This window comes from Eucyclogobius newberryi, unplaced genomic scaffold, assembly GCF_026437365.1.
Source record: "Eucyclogobius newberryi isolate DKJ021-1_F unplaced genomic scaffold, fEucNew1.0.hap1 SCAF_12, whole genome shotgun sequence".
NCBI lineage: Eukaryota > Metazoa > Chordata > Actinopteri > Gobiiformes > Gobiidae > Eucyclogobius > Eucyclogobius newberryi.
In genome coordinates, this window is record NW_027315746.1 from 32668785 (window position 1) to 32694868 (window position 26084).

At 42.9% G+C, this 26084-nt stretch overlaps 1 protein-coding gene across 1 annotated transcript in view; it reads left to right on the plus strand.

Annotated features, from left to right (window-relative positions):
• LOC140355866 (uncharacterized) overlaps positions 1 to 26084 on the plus strand; it is a 117037-nt gene that overhangs the window by 18926 nt on the left and 72027 nt on the right. The window contains exons 2-6 of the mRNA XM_072440507.1: positions 1554 to 3261; positions 6127 to 6168; positions 9813 to 10007; positions 10119 to 10238; positions 11108 to 11386. Of these exons, the coding sequence (XP_072296608.1) occupies positions 1554 to 3261; positions 6127 to 6168; positions 9813 to 10007; positions 10119 to 10238; positions 11108 to 11386 (2344 nt within the window). The remainder of the gene's footprint in view (positions 1 to 1553; positions 3262 to 6126; positions 6169 to 9812; positions 10008 to 10118; positions 10239 to 11107; positions 11387 to 26084) is intronic.

Here is a 26084-nt window from a genome sequence, read left to right on the forward strand (position 1 = left end):
ATATATATATAATTCCACAAATGTTCCCAATCATTGTGTTCACACGTGCTATCACAGGCAACACAACACCGCTCTGTGACGAGTTCTTGCTGGTTTGCTCACGGCAACAAACCACACTTTTTTGTCGCTGCTCTGAACAGCTGCAAGTTCCCCGAGTTGATCTGGCGCTGTACTCACACCACGTTTGTGAAATATGTTTGCTCATGTAACGGTTATATGATTAAATCCCACGGGCGCATACATGGATGCGCCCGTGGGTAAAACAAAACTAATCAAATGTGTGGTGATTTTCATAGCTTACGATGCCCACAAATGTTTTTTTCCCCGCAGCTTTTGAGTTTGCTCTCACAATTTGACATTCTCGAAACATACGGCCAGTAAATATGCAATAAAATGTTTAAGGTCTGGTTTTCATTATTTTGAAATCCAGGTCGAGTTACCGGAAACACACATTTTTTTCTTCTTATGAAGTTCTCTCAGGTGTGAACTGTTGCCCAGTCAAGTGACCCAAACTGCCATTTTAGAGCCAATTACCTTCCCAGGAATGTTGTGTAGAAGCATTGCGACTCCTGCTGACCAATTTGTTCCATAACTAAAATATATTTTGTCTCCCCAACATTTTTCATCAGTGTTTTTGGTGTGTGTCTCTTGAAGAAGAAAACGATGTGCTTTGGTTTTAGTCGAGTCTCTCAAACCCCGAGCATTGAGAGACGCCTGCCGTGTGGGGCGGGCTGCGGCCTCATGAGTTTGAGTCCGGCTTTCACCTGTTTGCTGCATGTCGTTCCCCAGTCTCATTCCCATTTCCCACTGCACTGTCCTGTCAAAGCCTACAGGCCCAAAAAAACTCTGGAAAAAAAAGTACTCAGAATGTGAAATACAAAGGATCAAACATGACTCTCCCACTTTACCCTCATTCACACAAACACATTTAATTGTTAAATTAAATCAATGTGTTACATTCATTAAATGTTGAATGTAAACATGTTTGAATGACAGAGCTCTGGCTAGACTTGTTTGATGCTGTCGGTCCTCACCCAAAGCCAGAGCCTGTTATACTGTCCACATTCTTATAGAAACAGTAAAGTTCTGTTCGTTTCATAACTCACTGAAGCTTGTGAAAATGACTTATTTTTTCCATGACAACACCACTCTCAATGGTGATAAGGAATTGACAAAAGTATAAGTTATTTATTTAACCCTATTATTACTTAACATCTTCTTTTTCTGTGTTCATGGCAGATCTAAAAGTCCATCAGAAGAATGGGGTTCACCTGTGACCAGTGTGGAAAGACATGGAGCTGTTCTTCTGCGCTCAAGAAACACTACAGAACTCACACAGGAGAAAAACCATACGAGTGTGACCAGTGTGGAAACAGTTTTCCTACAGCAAGAGCTCTCAAAATACACACTAGTATCCACACTGGAGAGAAATCTTACAGCCGTGATGTTTGTGAGACGGCATTTTGCCGGTCAAGCAGCTTAATATCACACATGAAAGTCCACACTGGAGAGAAACCTTACAGCTGTGATGTTTGTGAGAAGACATTTTCAAGCTCAAGCTACTTAAAAAAACACATGAGAATCCACACTGGAGAGAAACCTTACAGCTGTGATGTTTGCCAGAAGACATTTTCAAGCTCAAGCTACTTAAAAAAACACATGAGATTCCACACTGGAGAGAAACCTTACAGCTGTGATGTTTGTCAGAAGACATTTTCAAGCTCAAGCAACTTAACATCACACATGAGAGTCCACACTGGAGAAAAACCTTACAGCTGTGATGTTTGTGAGACGGCATTTTCATACTTGTGCAGCTTAATAAAACACATGAGAGTCCACACTGGAGAAAAACCTTACAGTTGTGATGTTTGTGAGACGGCATTTTCCCAGTCAAGCAGCTTAACATCACACATGAGAATCCACACTGGAGAGAAACCTTACAGTTGTGATGTTTGTCAGAAGACATTTTCATGCTCAAGCAGCTTAACATCACACATGAGAATCCACACTGGAGAGAAACCTTACAGTTGTGATGTTTGTGAGACGGCATTTTCATGCTCAAGCAGCTTAACATCACACATGAGAATCCACACTGGAGAGAAATCTTACAGCTGTGATGTTTGTCAGAAGACATTTTCAAGCTCAAGCAGCTTAATAAAACACATGAGAGTCCACACTGGAGAGAAACCTTACAGCTGTAATTTTTGTCAGAAGACATTTTCATGCTCAAGCAGCTTAATAAAACACATGAGAGTCCACACTGGAGAGAAACCTTTTAAGTGTGACCAGTGTGAAAAGGCTTTTAGAACATCACCTGAGCTCTCGAATCACTACACAACCCACACAGGAATAACACTAAATGAGTGTGACCAGTGTGGAAACAGTTTTTCTACAGCAAGCGCTCTCAAAAGTCACACCAGAATCCACACTGGAGAGAAACCTTACAGCTGTGATGTTTGTGAGACGGCATTTTCCCAGTCAAGCAGCTTAATAACACACATGAGAATCCACACTGGAGAAAAACCTTACAGCTGTGATGTTTGTGAGAAGGCATTTTCAAGCTCAAGCAGCTTAACAACACACATGAGAGTCCACACTGGAGAGAAACCTTACAGCTGTGATGTTTGTCAGAAGACATTTTCAATCTTGAGCAACTTAATAAGACACATGAGAGTCCACACTGGAGATAAACCTTACAGCTGTAATGTTTGTGAGAAGGCATTTTCAAGCTCAAGCCACTTAACATCACACATGAGAGTCCACACTGGAGAAAAACCTTACAGCTGTGATGTTTGTGAGAAGACATTTTCAAGCTCAAGCTGCTTAAAAAAACACATGAGAGTCCACACTGGAGAGAAACCTTTTAAGTGTGACCAGTGTGAAAAGGCCTTTAGAACATCACCTGAGCTCTCGAATCACTACACAACCCACACAGGAATAACACTAAATGAGTGTGACCAGTGTGGAAACAGTTTTTCTACAGCAAGCGCTCTCAAAAGTCACACCAGAATCCACACTGGAGAGAAACCTTACAGCTGTGATGTTTGTCAGAAGACATTTTCATGCTCAAGCAGCTTAATAACACACATGAGAATCCACACTGGAGAAAAACCTTACAGCTGTGATGTTTGTGAGACGGCATTTTCCCAGTTAAGCCACTTAACATCACACATGAGAGTCCACACTGGAGAGAAACCTTACAGCTGTGATGTTTGTCAGAAGGCATTTTTCCACTCAGGCAGCTTAATAAAACACATGAGAGTCCACACTGTTGAAAAGCCTTAGCGGCTAAGGCTTTTATCAGATGCATGTGTTTTCATATCAAACGCCTGCTAATGTTCATGTTTTACCATAAATGAGCTCATCATCTGGACACTGTTTTTTTTTTCCCAACTCCTTCATTGAGTCATTCTCAATATGTGGATGTAGTCTGAGAATGCAAATATTTATTCTACTCTATGAAGGGTGTTTACAATTTCACTTGAGATTACTCTCCTTTGTATCCTAACTGTAAAGGGCTATCAAAACCCTTTTGTTAGCTGATGTTAGCTCCCTCATCACTGAGTACCTGATTAGCGTCAGAATGGACAGGGCTTTTCCCGCCCCATGGCTTCAAGACACTATTGTATGCGACCGGTATGTTTAACGTTAAATTTCTATTCAAAGAGCTCTTTCTGAACAAAATGGCCTCTGTAGGACATATGTGTCCATAGAGACCTTTAAGAGACATTACCTTTTCATAATTAAGACACTGTTGCAGAAAGCAAAGCAAAATGTTGGATGGGTGGAAGAATGTTCCCCATCCCCCCATTGACCAACAACACTGTCTTCACCACACCCCCCTCCCCCCCTTTGGGTCAACACCTCTGATGAAGAACACAGAGGACACCAAATGGGTCCAAGGATCTGACCCCTGTGGAGAAGTGGAATCGTCCACTGTAACAAATCCTCTTGTTCTGCTGGATGGAAACTTTCTCAGGATGAAGTCCTTAATGACTGTATTTCACATTTAAACTGACTTAACGTTTACTGTGTGATCTAAACTTGTAAATAAATCATGCTTTAGTTTAGTTTGCCTTAAGAACTGTGTTTGAAATGTGTTTATGTCATATTTAATGTACTTCCTCATGACCTGCTAATGATGTGTGGGAGGGGCTTCCATTGTCTCCCACGTCTCAGCACTGTGCTCAGAATGTCAAATCTTCGAACGCTAAACTCTGAGCAAAGACCAGCGCCACAGACGGCTCTAAGGACCCAAAGATCTCTGAGGAGGCCTTGATCCACATCTGGGCCTTCTCTTGGACACATGAGACCTGAGAGTGGCTGAAACTTGCAGAGTGGCATTAAAGTGAGGTTTCATCCAGATTATTTTAGAATTAATCAAAACTTACTTTTCACGTTGATCCCAGTCATAGCTGGTGTAATTAATGTGTAATTACTTGCTTTGATATTTTTGTTTATTAAACTACACAAAATCATTCCGGTTTATAGACTTTTATTGATCTTTTTTTTTAGAGTTATAGTTGTCAGTCAATGGATAAAGTGCTCCCTTTTCAGAAAACGAGACTCGGTAGGAATTAATGTTTTGCTGAACAAGCTTCAGATTTTGCCCTTTTTAAATTTAAATCTGAACAATAACTACCTAAAATCCTAGTCCCAGAGAATATTGTCCATAACAAACACCATGTTCAAGCACAAGGGTGTCCATCAGTGCACGTGGCACCAGGACACATACTTCCCAACTCTCTTGGAGATATTTATTTAAAAAAATAAAAATTGACCTTTTCTACTAGCCTTTACTTTGGTAGCAAAGGCAAGCGGCGGGGAGCATACGGGGGACACGGGCGCCGCCATGTTTGTTGTGATTACGCTGCTGAGCGTTTCCATCCCAGAATTCAACGCAGGTCAAATTTAATCCGAAATCTACACCATGATAGTGAACGACATGAGCGTTAACAAAGATAGCGGCGCCAATAAGGATAAATCGACTGATGAAAATAAATACCGGTTCTACACTACATGGTTTGTTTAATATAGAAATATACTATGAAGCGTAAAGTGGGACGAATATTTATCCGATGAGTCATGTGGCTCGCCTCATTAGTGTTATTTTCGGTTAATTCTGATAAAATTTGAAATCTCCCGCATAGGGGGGCAATCTCCCATTTTTTAATGTGTTATCTCCCCCCTGGGATGGTAAATAATTTGGGAAGTATGAGGACACCCTAGGCTGGAGATCAATTATCGGCTTCGTTGTCGTGTCATCTGACCTCCGGCCACGTATCTTGGACACTCGGGTGAAGAGAGGAGCAGAGCTGTCAACTGATCACCACCTGGTGGTGAGTTGGATCCGCTGGCGGAGGAGGAAGCTGTGCAGACAAAAGCGCATTGTGAGGGTCTGTTGAGAACGTCTTGCGGAGCCCTCTGTCAGTAGGGTCTTCAACTCACACCTTCGGAACAGCTTCTCCCATTTCTTGGGGGAGGCTGGGGACATTGAGTCAGAGTGGACCATTTTCGTGACCTCCATCGTCGATGCGGCTGCTCAGAGCTGTGGTCGCAAGGTCTCAGGTGCCTGCAGGTACGGCAACGCCCGAACCCGGTGGTGGACACCGGAAGGGATGTTGTCAGGCTGAAGAAGTAGGCCTATCAGGCCTCTTTGGCTTGTAGGACTCCTGAGGCCTTTGACAGGTATCGGCTGACCAGACGAGCCGCAGCTTGTGCTGTCGCTGAGAGGAGTTTGGGGAGATCATGGAGGAGGACTACTGGTTGCCCCCAAAGAAATTCTGGAAAACCGTCCGTCGCCTCAGAAGTGGGAAGCAGTGCTTCACCAACACCGTTTACGGTGCGGGTGGAGACCTGCTGACCTCGACTGGGGATGTTGTCGGGACGGTGGAAGGAATACATTGAGAACCTCCGTAATCCCACTATCACATATTCCGAAGAGGAAGCAGACTGAAGACTCTGAGGCTGACTCGTCCATCGCCCAAGCTGAAGTCATTGAGGTTGTTGGCAGACTCCTTGGTGGCAGGGCTCCTGGGGTGGATGAGATCTGCCCTGAGTACCTAAAGTTTCTGGATGTTGTAGGACTGTCTTGGCTGACACATCTAAGTGTCTCTGGACTGGCAGACCGGAGTGGTCATCCCTCCGTTCAAGAAAGGGGACCGGAGGGTGTGTTCCAACTACAAAGGGATCACACTCCTCAGTAAGGTCTGTTCCAGGGTACTGAAGAGGAGAATACGACTGATAGTCGAACCTCAGATTCAGGAGGAGCAGAGTGTTTTTTGTCCCGGTCGTGGAACACTGGACCAGCTCTATACCCTCCATCGGGTGCTCGAGGGTTTATGGGAGTTTGCCCAACCAGTCCACATGTGCTTTGTGGATCTGGAGAAGGCTTTCAACCGTGTCCCTCGGGGTGTCCTTTGGGGGGTGCTCTGGGGCTACGGGGTCGGGGGCCCTTTGCTCAGGGCTGTCCGGTCCCTGTATGACTGGAGCAGGAGCTGTGTACATTGGAGTAAGTCAGACCTGTTCCCAGTGCGTGTTGGACTCTGCCAGGGCATCCCTTTGTCACAGGTTCTGTTTTTTGTTTTAATGGACAGAATTTCTAGGCGCAGTCAGGGGTCGGAGGGTTTGGGGACCACAGGATTTCATCTCTGCTGTTTGCAGACGATGTTGTCCTGATGGCTCCATCAAACCCGGACCTGCAACATGCACTGGGACGGTTTGAGCCGAGTGTGAAGCGGCTGGGATGAGAATCAGCACCTCCAAATCCGAGGCCATGGTTCTCAACCGGAAAAAGGTGTCTTGCCCTTTCCAGGTGGGTGGGGAGTCCTTGCCCCAAGTGGAGGAGTTCAAGTATCTCGGGGTCTTGTTCACGAGTGAGGGAAGAGGGAACGTTAGATTGACAGTTGGATCGGTGCAGCGGTCTGTTGTGGTGAAGAAGGAGCTGAGTCGAAAGGCAAAGCTCTCAATTTACCGGTCAATCTACATTCCCTCACCTATGGTCATGAGGTAATATTTTGAATAATTGGTTAAATTCAACTGAACTCTTTGCTTTGAAAACCACTGCAAATATGATGACGGTTCAAAACCATGAACCATTTGCTCAATATTCAAACCCATTTTGGGCTGTATTCAAAATCAGAGCGTATTAAAAAAAAAAGTCAAAATGTGTCCTGTTGAGTTGTGCTGTAGACCTTTAGTCGAACAATCGATCAATGGTGTCTTTGTCAAATTCATTTTGGGTTCTTTTGAAGGATTAATATTCACAACAACAGAAAAGAATAAACAAGTGAGATACTGTGAGATTTGGGAGTGAATTATGGGTTCATTCTGTCGTTTTTCATGTAAATACACTGGTCGTTTTCTATAAAAATAAAAAAAATATTTGCAATAGTGTGAACTCCTGTGATCTTGTGGTGTTGTCGTTCCACTTTGGGTTAAATACATGTTCTGTTAGCAAAATATATAAAATCAATGTTGTTTTTAAGATGGGCTGAATTTGAATATTAAGTTTATTGTTGATGGTAAAAAGTTCAAACCTCAACTAACACATTTAAACACATTTCTGTTGTATTGAAATAATATTGTCTGATTATCGTTATCAGGAATTAGATAAAGATTTTTGTCACTATTTTTGCCTTAGTCTTATCATAAAGATACTAAATAGTTTTGCCCGCTTTAATCGTGTCTACTGCACGGTTTTGGCCGTAGAGGTTTAGGTTTATAGTTTTACTTCCTGTTTGTAATTTATGACGTCACACTAGTGAATTACCCAGCAACCACTTTTTGATTCGACAAATAGAAATATATGAGCGCTCCTTTATTTTGTTGAATTAACATTTATAGGGTGAAAAACAGTTGTTTTGTGTAAATTATACATCTACTCTGGCTGGACCCTAATGTGATGTCACTTCCTGTCATTTACTATAGATTTGTTTGTACTTTTCCTTGCATATAGCCGCTCGATCGGTGTAAAACTATGGTTCATATGTACAACAGATACAGACACACCAAATAAAAACCTGTAACGTGCCCTTTGAACTAGGGACTGTTGAATGTGGTGTCGATGAGTCTCGCAGGCCTGTTTGAATAGAACGGTTTGGCGTCTTGATTGTGTGTTACAAAGTTGCGTGTCTCTCATGTAACGCGCCTGAGCAGACGTTCAGCCCAGCGCTTCCGTTTTGCAGCGTATAAGGAAGAAAACTGTCTGGATGTTGCCAGAGCCCATTATTCTAACACTTTCCGAGCCGGGCCACGTGACAGATGATTGAACGCTTTTCTTTCAACACTGACGATTTCAGTTTGAGTTGAGTTTGTCTTATTAAAAGCAGACTGACTTTTAACACAAAAAATAGTCACATTTCTTTCTCCATTTTGCTAAAGGTGTGATTTTTGTTTGTCTCACTATTAAATCTGCAAGTGAAAAGTAACGTTAAGGCTCAATTAATGAAAAAAATATGACAATCACAGTTATTAAAACCATAACTGTAATCACGATTATTCAAACAATTATTTGTTTTAGAGCAGGGATGTCAAATTTTACCGTTTTGATTAAATATCACGATTTAATGATTGATCACGATTATTGAGACTGTGACCAAACAACAGTGACAGTGAATTTCCCTGGGAGCGCCCCGGGTTTTTGCCTCTGTGACACAAGCGGTGTGCTTGGCCTGCCGATACCTTCAACGGCCTTAGGAGTCCCATAAGCAGAAGAAACCTTATCCCTTACGCCATCCCGTACTTCCGGCGTCCACCACCGGGTTCGGGGGTTGCCGCCTTCCTAGATTTTTAAAGATGAATATTCATTAAAAACCTATAAAGGGTTAATTTGAAAAAGTAAAAAGTGTGTATGATACCTGGAGACAAAAAGTACTAAAAAAAAACCTTAGATTTGACTTTCTAGTTTACCTGATTTAGAAGCTATAAAATTGTATTATTATTATCTAAATAGGGTTGAATTGAAAATAGTACAAGGTGTGCTTGATACCTAGAAATTAAACCTACTATAAAAGACAGTAGAAGCTATTGAAAGAATTCCTTGTTTTTTGAAGGTGAATATTCATAAACTACCTGTCCTGATAACGAGACTGTGACTGGGGCTTAGCATCGGACCTCTTCTTGACTGGAAAAAATCACAATGGCCAATGTGAAACCTGTGGAAAAGAAGAAACTGTCCCCCATGTTTTAATGGAGTGTAACAGGTTTGCAGTTCAGAGGAGATCACTTTTGTCCCACTTCTTTGATCTGGGGTTTAAATCTGTGTCAGTGAAGACTTTGCTTGTCCCCTCTTTGCATCAGCAGGTGTACAGAGCGTCATAACGGACTATCACCAGTGAGAGGCAGCAGTGCTCTGTGTGGTGCGTAGTCTGCCGGAAATACATTGTTACCTGCCTGGCTGGCCCCTTGAAGAGAGAGGGTGGCATTGTGGGTAGCCGGAAGTGTCTTGTTGTTTTTGGGTCTGTTTTTCGATGTTTTTTCGTCGCGCGCGTGTCTGCCACCGCTGATCCGCATGTCCTGCATTCCGCTTCATGTAACCAAATAAAATCGTGTTGCAACGAGTACTATGCCTGCTCAGCCTCTGTACCACGGTTAGGAGTTTACTGGGCAGGGGAAGTATTAATAAATCCGGAGGTGGAAATAAATTTGGCCACGTCCCGGAAGGGACCTGCGCGCTAATGTATAGCTTACATAGAGATATCGTTCTACTGACGCGCGCAGATCTCTATTGGTGGTGCGGAGGCAAAGTGCTTCACCATGCATTATACGGCAAGAATGAAGGTCCTTGTGCCCTAGTATCTCTCATTGTGCAGGCAGTCGTGTTTCCCATGACAGCTAACGACATTTTGCAGTGGGCTGATTCTCCTGTCCGGATGGCAGAGAACCCACTGCGTCCCATGAGATCGGTAGGGAAATCCACTCCCTGGCTGAGTGAAGCTGACCCAACCTACGTCGATGCCATAGGAGTCCCACGGGGTGTACCAGACGAGTATAAAATCAGTAATCAAGTGGCCGCAGGATTTGAATCATTCTTTTGCCCGTGGTGTACTATAAATAAAAACGTTGATAGAATTAATTACATCCATTATAATATTCAGAAACTGGGTAATTTTTCCCAGGAAGGGTTCACTGCTGTACACGAGCAGCTAGCCGCTACCTCTCTGATGGCCTTCCAGAATCGTATAGCCTTGGACATGCTCTTGGCAGAGAAAGGCGGGATTTGCGCCATGATACGGGAGGTGCAATGTTGTACTTTTATACCGAATAACACACGCGAAGGGGGCCGTTTGACCCAGGTTGTTGACGGATTACGCACACTAAATAGAAAGATGAAAAAGCATTCGGGGGTAGACACATCCATGTGGGATTCATGGATGAATTATTTTGGTAAATGGAAAGGGTTAATGTCGTCTGTGATACTCTCCCTCGCCGTTTTCCTGGCCATCCTGGTCTTGTGTGGCTATGGCTGCATACCCTGTATCAAGACCCTCATGGTGTCTTACCCACCTGGTGGAACGAACGATCGACGGCTTTGTGGCTCAGGCAGGAGGAGGTCAGTATATGTTGATATGTTGGTGCCAAAGGAAGATGCTGTCCTCCCGGAGGAAGAGGAATGTTATCTACTCTAACCTTTCCCTTTGTCTAGTGTGCTGCGCTGTGCTTTATTTTTCAGAGTTGTCTGGTGAGCCGAACAATGGGAAAGTTTTGCAGTTCTGTAGTAGACATGTTTATATTGATGCACGGTTTTCTCACCAGTGATGGTTTGGTTCTATGTGAATTATTTGATTATATATGGGTTCTGATTGTGATCTCCTTCAGATATCAACAGGGGGAATGAAGTATATTGATTATGCTACTATGTTTGTTACTTATGCTCATGTATCGCTTCATTCTTCTGCCCAGTCCAGATGAAGGGAGATCGGAGGGTCGGAAAAGAGTAGTGAGAGAGCAGAATAATCCTAAAGTAATCCTTCAATTTAAAACTGAGAGTGAGTTAGGAAAAATTGGAATCTTGGCGCTGTCAAGGGAGATAAAGAAGATATTGGGGGATGTAGCATTTGCCAAAGTGTTGAGAGATGGTAATCTACTGATTGTGTGTGATTCGGAGGCGCAGAAAAACTCAGCAATGCAGATTAGTAGCATTGGAAAGATGGCTGTAAGTGAGTTTAAGGTTGTTGGAGAAAGGAAAGGAGCACGTGGAGTAGTCACAGGAATCCCCCTGGATGAAGATCTGGATAAGTTTAAAAACAGTTTGGGTGCAGGGGTGGATTCTGTTAAGAGATTGATGAGATGGAGTGATGGCCAAAGAATTCAGAGCATGTCGGTTTTATTGGAATTTAAAGATGTGCTTCCTGAGAGAGTGAAGGTCGGCTGTTTGAGTTTCCTGGTAAGAGAATATGTCCCTCCTCCACTCCAGTGCTACAAGTGTCAGCTTTATGGCCACATAGCAGCGGTGTATAGAGGGAAGCAGAAATGTTTAAAATGTGGAGGTGAACATAAGATTGAAGAATGTGAGGAAAATGCTCAGATTAAGTGCTGTAATTGTGGGGGACAGCACACTGCGACGTTTGGTGGATGTGAGGTAAGAAAGAAAGCTGTACAAATTGAAAAGGTAAAAATGTTGAATAACATCTCGTATGCAGAAGCTGCAACGAAGGTCCAAATACAGAAACGAGGAAACACTGCTGACACCAGTGTTGTTCCAAAAAGAGGAGGAACAAGTATAGTACTTGCTGTTGATGACTTGGTAGTATTTTTGTCTTATGTGATAAATTGCTCTGAACAAGTCAAACGTAAACCAGACAAAGCTAAGATGATAGTAGAGGGGGCGGAGAAATTCCTGGGTGCTAAAGGTATCTCTTGGGAGCTAATGAACAAAAGGTTAGAGGGGAACAGTAAGGCAGGAGGAGAAACAAGTGAGAAGACCTGATTATACTGCAGTGGAATGCCAGGAGTCTCATTGCAAATGGACAGGAATTTAAAGGATATGTACAAGATAGTAAGGTGAAACCGGATGTCATTTGTGTTCAAGAAACCTGGCTAAAGCCAACATTAGATTTTGTTATTAGAGGGTACGAGTGTGTTCGAAGGGATAGGCAAGGAGGAAATGGTGGAGGATGTGCAATATTTATCAGGAATGGGATCAGTATAGAGTTTTAAGTAAAGGGAAATAATTATAATTCATTGTGATAGAAGTGTGGGGGAGAGTTCTTCTATTAAGAGTGCTTTTTAAACTTCCTATAAGTTATCTATCCTTTTCCTCTGAATCTACCTGCGTTGCAACAACAAAATTTCCCCATGTGTGGACAAAAAAGGAATATCTTATCTCATCTTAAGCGTTTAACACTGGAGGGTCTGCAGGATTTTATGGTTCATCTTGAGGGCAAATCTACATGTTGTGGTGATTTTAATGCTCATAGTACGTTGTGGGCATAATGATGAGAATGAGTTGGTGATAGAGGATTTAATGGATATGAAGGGTCTTGTATGTTTGAATGACGGGAGTGGAACTAGATTTAATGCAAGGAATGGAACAGAATCAGCACATCATATTGCTGGGATGAGCACCTGGGTCGTTGATAAGGAGTGATCACTACCCAATAAAAACAGATAAGTTTTAATTATGAGAGTGCACGGAAGGAATAAGTAGGTGGTGTTTTAAAGGAATAGACTGGAATAAATTCAGGGTCATTTGTGAAAATGAAATGGAGAAAGTAAACGTGGATGTAAACTTCTTTGTGTCTTGCGATTGTGAGAGCAGCAAAGCAGACAATAAGGAAGAGCAAAGGTAAGCAAAACCGAAAGGAGAGTCTAAGGACAGAGGACCCTGGGACATCGTCCCTCGCCACCACAGACATTGTCTGACTCCCTCGCCACCACAGACATTGTCTGACTCCCTCGCCACCACAGACATTGTTGATTCATTTCTCCCTGTGGCCCTCAGAGGCAACTGTTGTTGTGATTTTGGGCCTTACAAAAAAAGAAAAAAGAAAAAAAAAGAAAAAAAAAAGAAAAGAAAGAAAGATTGTCCCTTGGTGGTCTGAAGAATGCACAAATGCCATTCGAGCGAGGAATAAAGCATTTAAAGTATTGAAAAGAAATGATTGTTTTCAAAATTATATTGATTATAAAAAGAAAATAGCAATGGTAAAAAGAACGGTAAAAGGAGAAAGAGTATTGGAGAGGTTACTGTGACACGCTTGGTAGACAATCATCGGTAGGTCAGGTTTGGGGAACAATTAAAAGAATGGCTGGTATTAATAAAAGTTTTAGTTACCCAGTGATGAAAAATGGAGAAGAAGTAGTTCTAGATAATGCAAATAAAGCTGAGTTGTTAGCTAGGCAATATGTAAAAGTTAATAGTCGGGAAAATCTGAGTGTAGAGGAAAAGAGAGCAAGAAGAAAGATTGTGGGAAATAACACCAATAGATTAGATGATATCAGTGACTATGATAGTGCAATTAATGTTGAATTTACAATGAAGGAACTCAATGACGCTTTAAATAAGTATGAAAAGATGAAGTTATTGTATGTTGAAGAACCTCAGTGGAAAAAGTAAAGCCTTAATTTTACAGTTGTATAATAAAGTGTGGATGGAGAATTCCTACCAGACCAGTAGAAGGAGGCAGTAATAGTACCAAATTGTAAACCAGGTAAGGATCCCAGCTTGGCAGTGAGCTATAGACCTAGAGCCTTGACATCGCATGTAGGGAAACTAATGGAAAAAATGATCAATGAAAGACTATGCTATATTTTGGAAAAAAATGAAATGATTAAAAGCCACCAATCTGGATTTAGGAAAGGCAGGAGTACAATAGACCCAGAAGTTATTTTTGAAAATGAAATTAGAAAAGCCCAAGTGAATAAGGAGTGTGTTGTTGCAGTATTTTTTGACATTGAAAAAGCTGATGATATGATGTGGAGGGAGGGGCTAATTATAAGGTTGCATCAGATGGGAATAAGAGGCAAGATGTTAGGATGGGTTAGGAATTTTTTGGTAGGAATATTTCAGTGCGTGTGGGGAAAGATTTTAGCTCAAAGTATGACATCAAAAATGGTACGCCACAGGGGAGTGTAGTGGGCCCGGTGCTGTTTTCTATTATGAATAATGAAATATTTTGTAATGTGGAAGGCCCTATAGGGGTCTCTCTTTTTGCAGATGATGGAGTAATGTGGAAGAGAGGTAGAAATATTGAATATACTGGGGGGAAATTGCAACAAGCCAAACATAAAGTGGAAACATGGACAATTAAGTGGGGATTTAGATTTTCTGTAAATAAGACAAAAACAATGTTTTTTACGAGTGTGAGTTTAAGTATTTGGGGTTGTGGTTTGACACTATATTGACATGGGGAGTGCATATAAGTAAAACAGTAGAGAAGTGTAAAAAAGTTGTAAACATTATGAGGTGCTTGAGAGGACGGGAGTGGGGACGGGAGTGGGGAGCTAGCCGGAAATGCCTGAAGGTAATATATATGGCTCTGATCAGATCATCGATTGACTATGGGTGTATTGTATATTGCTCAGCTTCAAGGAGTAATCTAAAAAAATTAGATATAGTTCAGAACCAAGCTTTAAGAGTGTGTTGTGGGGCGATGAGGTCAACTCCAGTAGATGCACTCCAAGTTGAAAAGGGGGAGATGCCTCTAGATAGCAGAAGAGAGCAGATGATTCTAACATATTGGGTTAATTTACAAGGACATAGTGTAAGCCACCCAGGACTAAATGTACTAAAACCATGTCAGGAAAAAGAAAAAGCACAGTTCACCAGCTTTGGGTGGATAGGAGAGAGTGAAGTTCAAAGAAATAGGACTTAACCAGCTGAACGTGAGCCCGACAGTTCCAAACTCTAATGTCCCTCCATGGTTTCTGAAAGAGCCTGGGGTAGATCTGAGTTTGTTGAGAAGAAAGAAATGTAGTAGTGTTAATGTGAACTTTACCATTATTATTAGTATTATTTGTCTTATGCCTGCTACTTTTATTTCTATTATTAGGCCCGAGCGCCACAAGCTGGCGAAAGGCCTATTAATCTCCTAAGGCCGTGCGAAGCACGGCTGCGAAAGTGCACACGTAGTGCGCACGAAATCGAGCGCGAAGCACTCGCCCACTTCCAAACACTCACTAACGCACTCCTTCACTCATGCACGCCCCGTGCATACTAATTAGTAGTAGGAAAATGGAACATTACCGTTGTAAACGGGCGAAGCCCGTGCAAAAGTGCGCACTAAACGCGGTCGTCATCCCCATATAAAGCACTCATTTGCGCTAAGTACCTCACGAATACGTTCCCCATCTCTTGCATGTTCCGTGCATATAAGCATGTAATGCAAAAATTGAACATTATTACTGTATAGAGGGCAAAAAACACAAAGTGGGCGGAGCCCACTCAAAATCAACGAAAGTACCCGTCAGTGACCAGGGACCCACACCATGACGTAGGAAAGCGCGAGCGCTTTCCGAAAATGTATAGTTTATGATATTTGAAAAATGGGAAACATTGTTTTCGCATCGGAATATTATTCTTTCTTCTTCTTCTTCTTCTTCTCGGGACCAACCCCCCTATTTTTCACCCAGTGAACATTGATGAAAAGTCACAAAAATTTGCACACCTCTAAAAATCGTGCCTCTCTACATTCTGGCTATTTCCCTTTTCTAAAATAAAAAAATTGGCGCGTCAGCGCCCCCAAATGTACCAAAAATGCATTGAGAGATGGGAAATGACCCAAAAAAAATCTGATCGTAGAATCATGAAATTTGGCGCAGAGGTAGATGGTGACAAGAGAAGTAAAAACTATTACTGCGGCAACGCCGTCCGCCCAACCAAATGTCGGCCATATTGCTTCAAAAATGGCTAAACATGACTTCGGAGTTTTTCCAAACGTCGTACTTTTACGAACTCCTCCCAGGGCGTTGGCCCTAAAAAGCTGAAATTTGGTGAAAATGCTACTGAGGAGTGGGACATCAAAAGCTATCCAAATGACATTGACCCTGTCACGGTCTCTGTGCGGCGAAGCCGCAAACTGTAGCAAGAATTTCAGAAATCTCCCAAATTTAACATTTCTGCCGTTTGCGCAGATAAAGTCCGAATTGCGTCAAATTAGAATCAGTTGTTAAACTCTTTGCCCTAAACCTACTAGAAGTGAAATAAATCAATTTGGAGCCACAGCGCCCCCTACAGATTTCATATGGAGGTTAAATATTTAGTTTTGCGAAATTATATGAAATTTGACACACAACTCAATTTTGGCCCCATCAAAAAAGTCAATGAGACCCATGTCATAATTGTTATGGCGTTGCCGTAACGATGACCGAAACCTTCCATGTTATTCCAATGGGGAAATCGCCAGAACATGTTTACACTTTAGACTTTCACAAACTCCTCTTAGGGCGTCAGCCCTATTAACCTGAAATTTGGTGAGACTCATCTTCAGGGGTGGACCATCAAAAGTTATCCACATTTCCTCCACAAGAGTCACGGTGTCTGTGCGGCAAAGCTGCACATTTTGCCAAGAATTCAAAATAAAATTGCTTTTTGATGGTAAAACAAAGGGGAGAAGATGTGACAGCGTCACAGATTCAGCAGTAGGCGTAATAAAAGGACAATTGGGGCGCGTTAGCGCCCCCTCCTCTTGCGGCGTGGCGGCAGCGTGGCGAGGGCCGATCATTGCCGCTTGCGGCTATATTTATTATTATTATTATTATTATTTTATCTTTATTTTTATTTTTCTTCCCTCCATTCCCTATTAAGATATGAGAGGACCTGTTTACAAGGTTTTGTTAAAAATAGTTTTTGTTTATAAGAGTTCTTCTATTAAGAGTGTTTTTTTTTTAACTTCCTATAAGTTATCTGTCCTTTCCCCCTGTATCTACTGTGTTGTAACACTGACATTTCTCCATGTGTGGACATTAAAGGCATATCTTATCTTATCTTGCCTCAAAGGCCGGTTTTTCTATATTATACAAACGAGAGCAGAGGGGAGAACAAGAGAGTGGAGCAGTAAGAGCCGCAGAGAGGAGGACGTTCTGACGTGTCTGAGGTTGGGACACACAGGGCTGAATGACACCCTCAGAATAATAGGGAAACATTGAACAGGGGAGTGCGAGCGCTGCAGAGTCCAAGAGACAGTGGAGCATGTCATTATTCATTGCCCGAAATATCAACAGCAAAGACAAATTGTGAGAGAGAGTATGTGAACATGGGATTAGATTTAGTATCAAGGAATGATTGCTGAACATCTCACAAGAGGTTATAGTAAAGGTACTCCTTATGTACCTTAAGTCAACAGGATCAATGGGGAGGATTTAAGGACTGTTGGGGCCTTCCCAACCCACACTCCATACCGGCCGGTGGCGGTAATGGTGGTGGCACCTTTAGTTGCGTGCCAACTGCTGATAAACAATACTAGAAGAAGAAGAAGAAGAAGAAGTACTTCCGTGAGTTAGGCGTGTATGATCTAGTGCCTGCCATGCTGCTGGACTCGCTGCTTAAACCCGCGACCTACAACGACTCCAACTCAACATAGCCGAAGGTAAGTGAAGAATGACATTATATTTGTAAAGGAATGTGTTTCCTTCACTTATATCCGGCGTTTAGGCCATAGTTTTAACTTGTTTGTGACGTTAGCTAGTCGGCTAACGCTAGTCGGCTAACGCTAGTCGGCTAAACGCTAGTCGGCTAACGCTAGTCGGCTAACGCTACAAACGTAAAACAACAGCACAAATGAAGTGAACTCTTTTTATCGGTTCGGCTGGATGTGAAGTGAATTACTGAGAGTGTGTTTCTACTATTATTTTACATGTTTATTGCTTTTTATGAAAGATATACACGTTTTTACCGTTGTCCCAGCAACAATACATAGCTTCACGCTGACGTCGTCATCCGGGTCACTTGACCTAGTAACGGGGGCATTCAGTTTGCGAGGGGGAAACAACACCATAACTACCGCGTGTCACGTGGTTACGCAGAGCATTTGGAGCATCAGTGATTTGAACATCCCAAAACTGAGCAACTTTTTGAGATCGATCAGAATGACAGTTAGCTTACTCGGTATCAAGGTTTTGTGAGGGGGCAGTGACCCGGATGTTGTGACGTCATCTGAAGCTATGTATCGTCTCAGTAGAAGTGCATGTGACACACTGAATGGACAGTCCACTCTCGAAGCACTTGGACAGATCCTTCTTCTTCAAAGACAGAGAAGTCTCCTCGGGGGTCTTTCGTGTTCCTGTAAATGAATAAATCTTGTAAATGATTCATCAACTTAACTGCATTGATGACATCAGTAATAAGCCCTCACTTCCTCTGTTGTGCTGCAGTCTTTGTTTAGTGCAACGCGTACATCCATGGATTTGCTCTTCCATGACAGATGTAACCTAAAGCATTGTTTATTATTTTCTGATCGGATGTTGCATCCCGATCAGTGATCGGATATACATTTTACTCTTACTAGTTTGATCAGCGTTATACATTTCAAGCTTATTATTAGTCTCTCTCCTCCGTATAACACATGAATGGATCATGACATTTTACTGCCCACACTTTACGGCAGTTAACTTGCATCATGGATCAATCATCTGCATGTCCAGGGAATTTCGCGGACACCACACAGCAGAGAGCATCTTAACAGATTAAGGAAAAAATGCTCAATAACTGGGGCATCGACAAGCAACGGGTCTGTGTAATTTTGCGTGACAAGCGCTGCTAATATGAAGAAAGCTATGTGTGAGACGGGGGTGCGGAGTGTGCGCTGCGTCGCACATTCTGGCCATCTTTGCGTACAGAACTTGCTTTCCCAACACGGCGTGATAGACACCGTGGCTACTGCGAGGATGAGTGTAGGTCGCTTCAAACACTGGCCCCTGGCCTACTCTCGACTCGACAACAGATGGATTTCATCAAGAAAAACATACGTTTTATTATTTAAGCCCAAGAGTATTAAGAGTGCAGTTCTGAAAAGCACATTATGGCCTTACTTTATGACACTGTTGCAATTTTAATACACTTTGTTTATTTGTTTACATGCTTCTGGGGATTTTAAGTTGAGCTGCTTTTTTATTTAATTCAAATTCTGCACTATTGTTTCTTATTCAAGCTACCTCAAAAAAGGTGCACTGTTAAAGTGTTAAAAAATAAAATAAAAACTGCAACAACCTGCATTTGTGCATTTAAAAAAAAATGTTACTGTACTAGGGAAAGAAATCCCGCACACTGTCTTACCTTCGAATAAAAATGTATTGGTAAAGAGGCAACGTTTCGGCAACTGGGCCTTCGTCAGGCAAATGGGTAACTGAGGATGGGACAGAGGTTTAAATAGGAGTGGCCTAAAAAATAGGAGTGGCCAATCACAGATGTTAAAGGTCCCATAACATGCAAAATCGACTTTTCAGAGCTTTTAACCTTCTTACATTGCTATTTGTGCTTCATATTTGTCCAGAGTGTTTTTTTGATTGATTCCCGCAGTGTTTAGCTTTAGTACAGACTATCTCCTTTCCACAAATCTCCAAACTGACGGGCGGTGGGGCAAGACCGCGTCATAAGGGCAAGCACGCGTCATTAGCCCCCCTCACCCCCCGCCTGCCGCCTCCCGCCCCCTTCCCCCCGGCTCCGCGCTGCTGTGTCCCTTCAAGCTCATTCCGGAGTTTTTCTGCTTCGATTTACGAGGAAACACGGCTCAAAGAGGCCCAAAACGTCATTAATGATATCGCACTCTTTACTATTATCACAATGGTGAAGGTTTATGTGGCACTTGATGCAGCAACCGGGAAAATAAACGGAGAGAAGTTCTATCCGATACGAAAAACCAGGAAATAAGAGCGCGATGGACATAAGACTTTTTTTATCTATCTCTATAGATAGATAGATAGATAGATAGATAGATAGATAGATAGATAGATAGATAGATAGATAGATAGATAGATTCTCACTCATTCGCGCGGAGCTGCGCAGCGCGGAGCAGACAGCTGTGGGGCTACGTCACGGGTGGGCGGGGCACACACGCTCTCTGAGACTACGTCACGGGTTGGGCGGGGGAGCCAGATCGCTCTTCGCAAGGTTGGGGGCGAATATCAAACCAAGCCGTTTGCATTTCCGGGTTGGTGAGGGGGTCCAAGGTCTGGGTGATATTTCTTAACTATTATGTTAAGGCTGTTGCACAACCCTTATTATTACCAATTATACACTAGACTACACTAGACTACGAAACGTGAAAAAAGCATGTTATGGCACCTTTAATCACAAAACGATAGACAAATAGTGACACCTCATGATGAATTACACATACGTCAAAAATAGTATTAATCACTATTTTTTGAAGGCCCAGTTGCCGAAACGTTGTCTCTTTACCAATACATTTTTATTTGCAAGTAAGACAGTGCGCAGGATTTCTATTATTATTATTATTATTATTTTATATATATATATATAATTCCACAAATGTTCCCAATCATTGTGTTCACACGTGCTATCACAGGCAACACAACACCGCTCTGTGACGAGTTCTTGCTGGTTTGCTCACGGCAACAAACCACACTTTTTTGTCGCTGCTCTGAACAGCTGCAAGTTCCCCGAGTTGATCTGGCGCTGTACTCACACCACGTTTGTGAAATATGTTTGCTCATGTAACGGTTATATGATTAAATCCCACGGGCGCATACATGGATGCGCCCGTGGGTAAAACAAAACTAATCAAATGTGTGGTGATTTTCATAGCTTACGATGCCCACAAATGTTTTTTTCCCCGCAGCTTTTGAGTTTGCTCTCACAATTTGACATTCTCGAAACATACGGCCAGTAAATATGCAATAAAATGTTTAAGGTCTGGTTTTCATTATTTTGAAATCCAGGTCGAGTTACCGGAAACACACATTTTTTTTCTTCTTATGAAGTTCTCTCAGGTGTGAACTGTTGCCCAGTCAAGTGACCCAAACTGCCATTTTAGAGCCAATTACCTTCCCAGGAATGTTGTGTAGAAGCATTGCGACTCCTGCTGACCAATTTGTTCCATAACTAAAATATATTTTGTCTCCCCAACATTTTTCATCAGTGTTTTTGGTGTGTGTCTCTTGAAGAAGAAAACAATGTGCTTTGGTTTTAGTCGAGTCTCTCAAACCCCGAGCATTGAGAGACGCCTGCCGTGTGGGGCGGGCTGCGGCCTCATGAGTTTGAGTCCGGCTTTCACCTGTTTGCTGCATGTCGTTCCCCAGTCTCATTCCCATTTCCCACTGCACTGTCCTGTCAAAGCCTACAGGCCCAAAAAAACTCTGGAAAAAAAAGTACTCAGAATGTGAAATACAAAGGATCAAACATGACTCTCCCACTTTACCCTCATTCACACAAACACATTTAATTGTTAAATTAAATCAATGTTGAATGTAAACATGTTTGAATGACAGAGCTCTGGCTAGACTTGTTTGATGCTGTCGGTCCCCACCCAAAGCCAGAGCCTGTTATACTGTCCACATTCTTATAGAAACAGTAAAGTTCTGTTCGTTTCATAACTCACTGAAGCTTGTGAAAATGACTTATTTTTTCCATTACAACACCACTCTCAATGGTGATAAGGAATTGACAAAAGTATAAGTTATTTATTTAACCCTATTATTACTTAACATCTTCTTTTTCTGTGTTCATGGCAGATCTAAAAGTCCAACAGAAGAATGGGGTTCACCTGTGACCAGTGTGGAAAGACATGGAGCTGTTCTTCTGCGCTCAAGAAACACTACAGAACTCACACAGGAGAAAAACCATACGAGTGTGACCAGTGTGGAAACAGTTTTCCTACAGCAAGAGCTCTCAAAATACACACTAGTATCCACACTGGAGAGAAATCTTACAACTGTGATGTTTGTGAGACGGCATTTTCAAGCTCAAGCTACTTAAAAAAACACATGAGAATCCACACTGGAGAGAAACCTTACAGCTGTGATGTTTGTCAGAAGACATTTTCAAGCTCAAGCTACTTAAAAAAACACATGAGAATCCACACTGGAGAGAAACCTTACAGCTGTGATGTTTGTCAGAAGACATTTTCAAGCTCAAGCAGCTTAATAACACACATGAGAGTCCACACTGGAGATAAACCTTACAGCTGTGATGTTTGTGAGAAGACATTTTCAAGCTCAAGCAGCTTAACATCACACATGAGAGTCCACACTGGAGAAAAACCTTACAGCTGTAATGTTTGTGAGACGGCATTTTCCCAGTCAAGCAGCTTAACATCACACATGAGAATCCACACTGGAGAGAAACCTTTTAAGTGTGACCAGTGTGAAAAGGCTTTTAGAACATCACCTGAGCTCTCGAATCACTACACAACCCACACAGGAATAACACTAAATGAGTGTGACCAGTGTGGAAACAGTTTTTCTACAGCAAGCGCTCTCAAAAGGCACACCAGAATCCACACTGGAGAGAAACCTTACAGCTGTGATGTTTGTGAGACGGCATTTTCCCAGTCAAGCAACTTAATAGCACACATGAGAATCCACACTGGAGAAAAACCTTACAGCTGTGATTTTTGTGAGAAGGCATTTTCAAGCTCAAGCTGCTTAATAAAACACATGAGAATCCACACTGGAGAGAAACCTTACAGCTGTGATGTTTGTCAGAAGGCATTTTTCCAGTCAGGCAACTTAACATCACACATGAGAGTCCACACTGGAGAGAAACCTTACAGCTGTGATGTTTGTCAGAAGGCATTTTTCCACTCAGGCAGCTTAATAAAACACATGAGAGTCCACACTGTTGAAAAGCCTTAGCGGCTAAGGCTTTTATCAGATGCATGTGTTTTCATATCAAACGCCTGCTAATGTTCATGTTTTACCATAAATGAGCTCATCATCTGGACACTTTTTTTTTTTCCCAACTCCTTCAAGAGTCATTCTCAATATGTGGATGTAGTCTGAGAATGCAAATATTTATTCTACTCTATGAAGGGTGTTTACAATTTCACTTGAGATTACTCTCCTTTGTATCCTAACTGTAAAGGGCTATCAAAACCCTTTTGTTAGCTGATGTTAGCTCCCTCATCACTGAGTACCTGATTAGCGTCAGAATGGACAGGGCTTTTCCCGCCCCATGGCTTCAAGACACTATTGTATGCGACCGGTATGTTTAACGTTAAATTTCTTTTCAAAGAGCTCTTTCTGAACAAAATGGCCTCTGTAGGACATATGTGTCCATAGAGACCTTTAAGAGACATTACCTTTTCATAATTAAGACACTGTTGCAGAAAGCAAAGCAAAATGTTGGATGGGTGGAAGAATGTTCCCCATCCCCCATGGACCAACAACACTGTCTTCACCACACCCCCCTCCCCCCCTTTGGGTCAACACCTCTGATAAAGAACACAGAGGACACCAAATGGGTCCAAGGACCTGACCCCTGTGGAGAAGTGGAATCGTCCACTGTAACAAATCCTCTTGTTCTGCTGGATGGAAACTTTCTCAGGATGAAGTCCTTAATGACTGTATTTCACATTTAAACTGACTTAACGTTTACTGTGTGATCTAAACTTGTAAATAAATCATGCTTTAGTTTAGTTTGCCTTAAGAACTGTGTTTGAAATGTGTTTATGTCATATTTAATGTACTTCCTCATGACCTGCTAATGATGTGTGGGAGGGGCTTCCATTGTCTCCCACGTCTCAGCACTGTGCTCAGAATGTCAAATCTTCGAACGCTAAACTCTGAGCAAAGACCAGCGCCACAGACGGCTCTAAGGACCCAAAGATCTCTGAGGAGGCCTTGATCCACATCTGGGCCTTCTCTTGGACACATGAGACCTGAGAGTGGCTGAAACTTGCAGAGTGGCATTAAATTGAGGTTTCATCCAGATTATTTTAGAATTAATCAAAACTTACTTTTCACGTTGATCCCAGACATAGCTGGTGTAATTAATGTGTAATTACTTGCTTTGATATTTTTGTTTATTAAACTACACAAAATCATTCTGGTTTATAGACTTTTTATTGATCTTTTTTTTTTAGAGTTATAGTTGTCAGTCAATGGATAAAGTGCTCCCTTTTCAGAAAACGAGACTCGGTAGGAATTAATGTTTTGCTGAACAAGCTTCAGATTTTGCCCTTTTTAAATTTAAATCTGAACAATAACTTCCTAAAATCCTAGTCCCAGAGAATATTGTCCATAACAAACACCATGTTCAAGCACAAGGGTGTCCATCAGTGCACGTGGCACCAGGACGCATACTTCCCAACTCTCTTGGAGATATTTATTTAAAAAAATAAAAATTGACCTTTTCTACTAGCCTTTACTTTGGTAGCAAAGGCGAGCGGGGGGGGGAGCATACGGGGGACACGGGCGCCGCCATGTTTGTTGTGATTACGCTGCTGAGCGTTTCCATCCCAGAATTCAACGCAGGTCAAATTTAATCCGAAATCTACACCATGATCGTGAACGACATGAGCGTTAACAAAGATAGCGGCGCCAATAAGGATAAATCGACTGATGAAAATAAATATCGGTTCTACAATACATGGTTTGTTTAATATAGAAATATACTATGAAGCGTAAAGTGGGACGAATATGCATCCGATTAGTCATGTGGCTCGCCTCATTAGTGTTATTTTCGGTTAATTCTGATAAAATTTGAAATCTCCCGCATAGGGGGGCAATCTCCCATTTTTTAATGTGTTATCTCCCCCCTGGGATGGTAAATAATTTGGGAAGTATGAGGACACCCTAGGCTGGAGATCAATTATCGGTTTCGTTGTCGTGTCATCTGACCTCCGGCCACGTGTCTTGGACACTCGGGTGAAGAGAGGAGCAGAGCTGTCAACTGATCACCACCTGGTGGTGAGTTGGATCCGCTGGCGGAGGAGGAAGCTGTGCAGACACAAGCGCATTGTGAGGGTCTGTTGAGAACGTCTTGCGGAGCCCTCTGTCAGTAGGGTCTTCAACTCACACCTTCGGAACAGCTTCTCCCATTTCTTGGGGGAGGCTGGGGACATTGAGTCAGAGTGGACCATTTTCGTGACCTCCATCGTCGATGCGGCTGCTCAGAGCTGTGGTCGCAAGGTCTCAGGTGCCTGCAGGTACGGCAACGCCCGAACCCGGTGGTGGACACCGGAAGGGATGTTGTCAGGCTGAAGAAGTAGGCCTATCAGGCCTCTTTGGCTTGTAGGACTCCTGAGGCCTTTGACAGGTATCGGCTGACCAGACGAGCCGCAGCTTGTGCTGTCGCTGAGAGGAGTTTGGAGAGATCATGGAGGAGGACTACTGGTTGCCCCCAAAGAAATTCTGGAAAACCGTCCGTCGCCTCAGAAGTGGGAAGCAGTGCTTCACCAACACCGTTTACGGTGCGGGTGGAGACCTGCTGACCTCGACTGGGGATGTTGTCGGGACGGTGGAAGGAATACATTGAGAACCTCCGTAATCCCACTATCACATATTCCGAAGAGGAAGCAGACTGAAGACTCTGAGGCTGACTCGTCCATCGCCCAAGCTGAAGTCATTGAGGTTGTTGGCAGACTCCTTGGTGGCAGGGCTCCTGGGGTGGATGAGATCTGCCCTGAGTACCTAAAGTTTCTGGATGTTGTAGGACTGTCTTGGCTGACACATCAAAGTGTCTCTGGACTGGCAGACCGGAGTGGTCATCCCTCCGTTCAAGAAAGGGGACCGGAGGGTGTGTTCCAACTACAAAGGGATCACACTCCTCAGTAAGGTCTGTTCCAGGGTACTGGAGAGGAGAATACGACTGATAGTCGAACCTCAGATTCAGGAGGAGCAGAGTGGTTTTTGTCCCGGTCGTGGAACACTGGACCAGCTCTATACCCTCCATCGGGTGCTCGAGGGTTTTTTGGGAGTTTGCCCAACCAGTCCACATGTGCTTTGTGGATCTGGAGAAGGCTTTCAACCGTGTCCCTCGGGGTGTCCTTTGGGGGGTGCTCTGGGGCTACGGGGTCCGGGGCCCTTTGCTCAGGGCTGTCCGGTCCCTGTATGACTGGAGCAGGAGCTGTGTACATTGGAGTAAGTCAGACCTGTTCCCAGTGCGTGTTGGATGCCAGGGCATCCCTTTGTCACAGGTTCTGTTTTTTGTTTTTATGGACAGAATTTCTAGGCGCAGTCAGGGG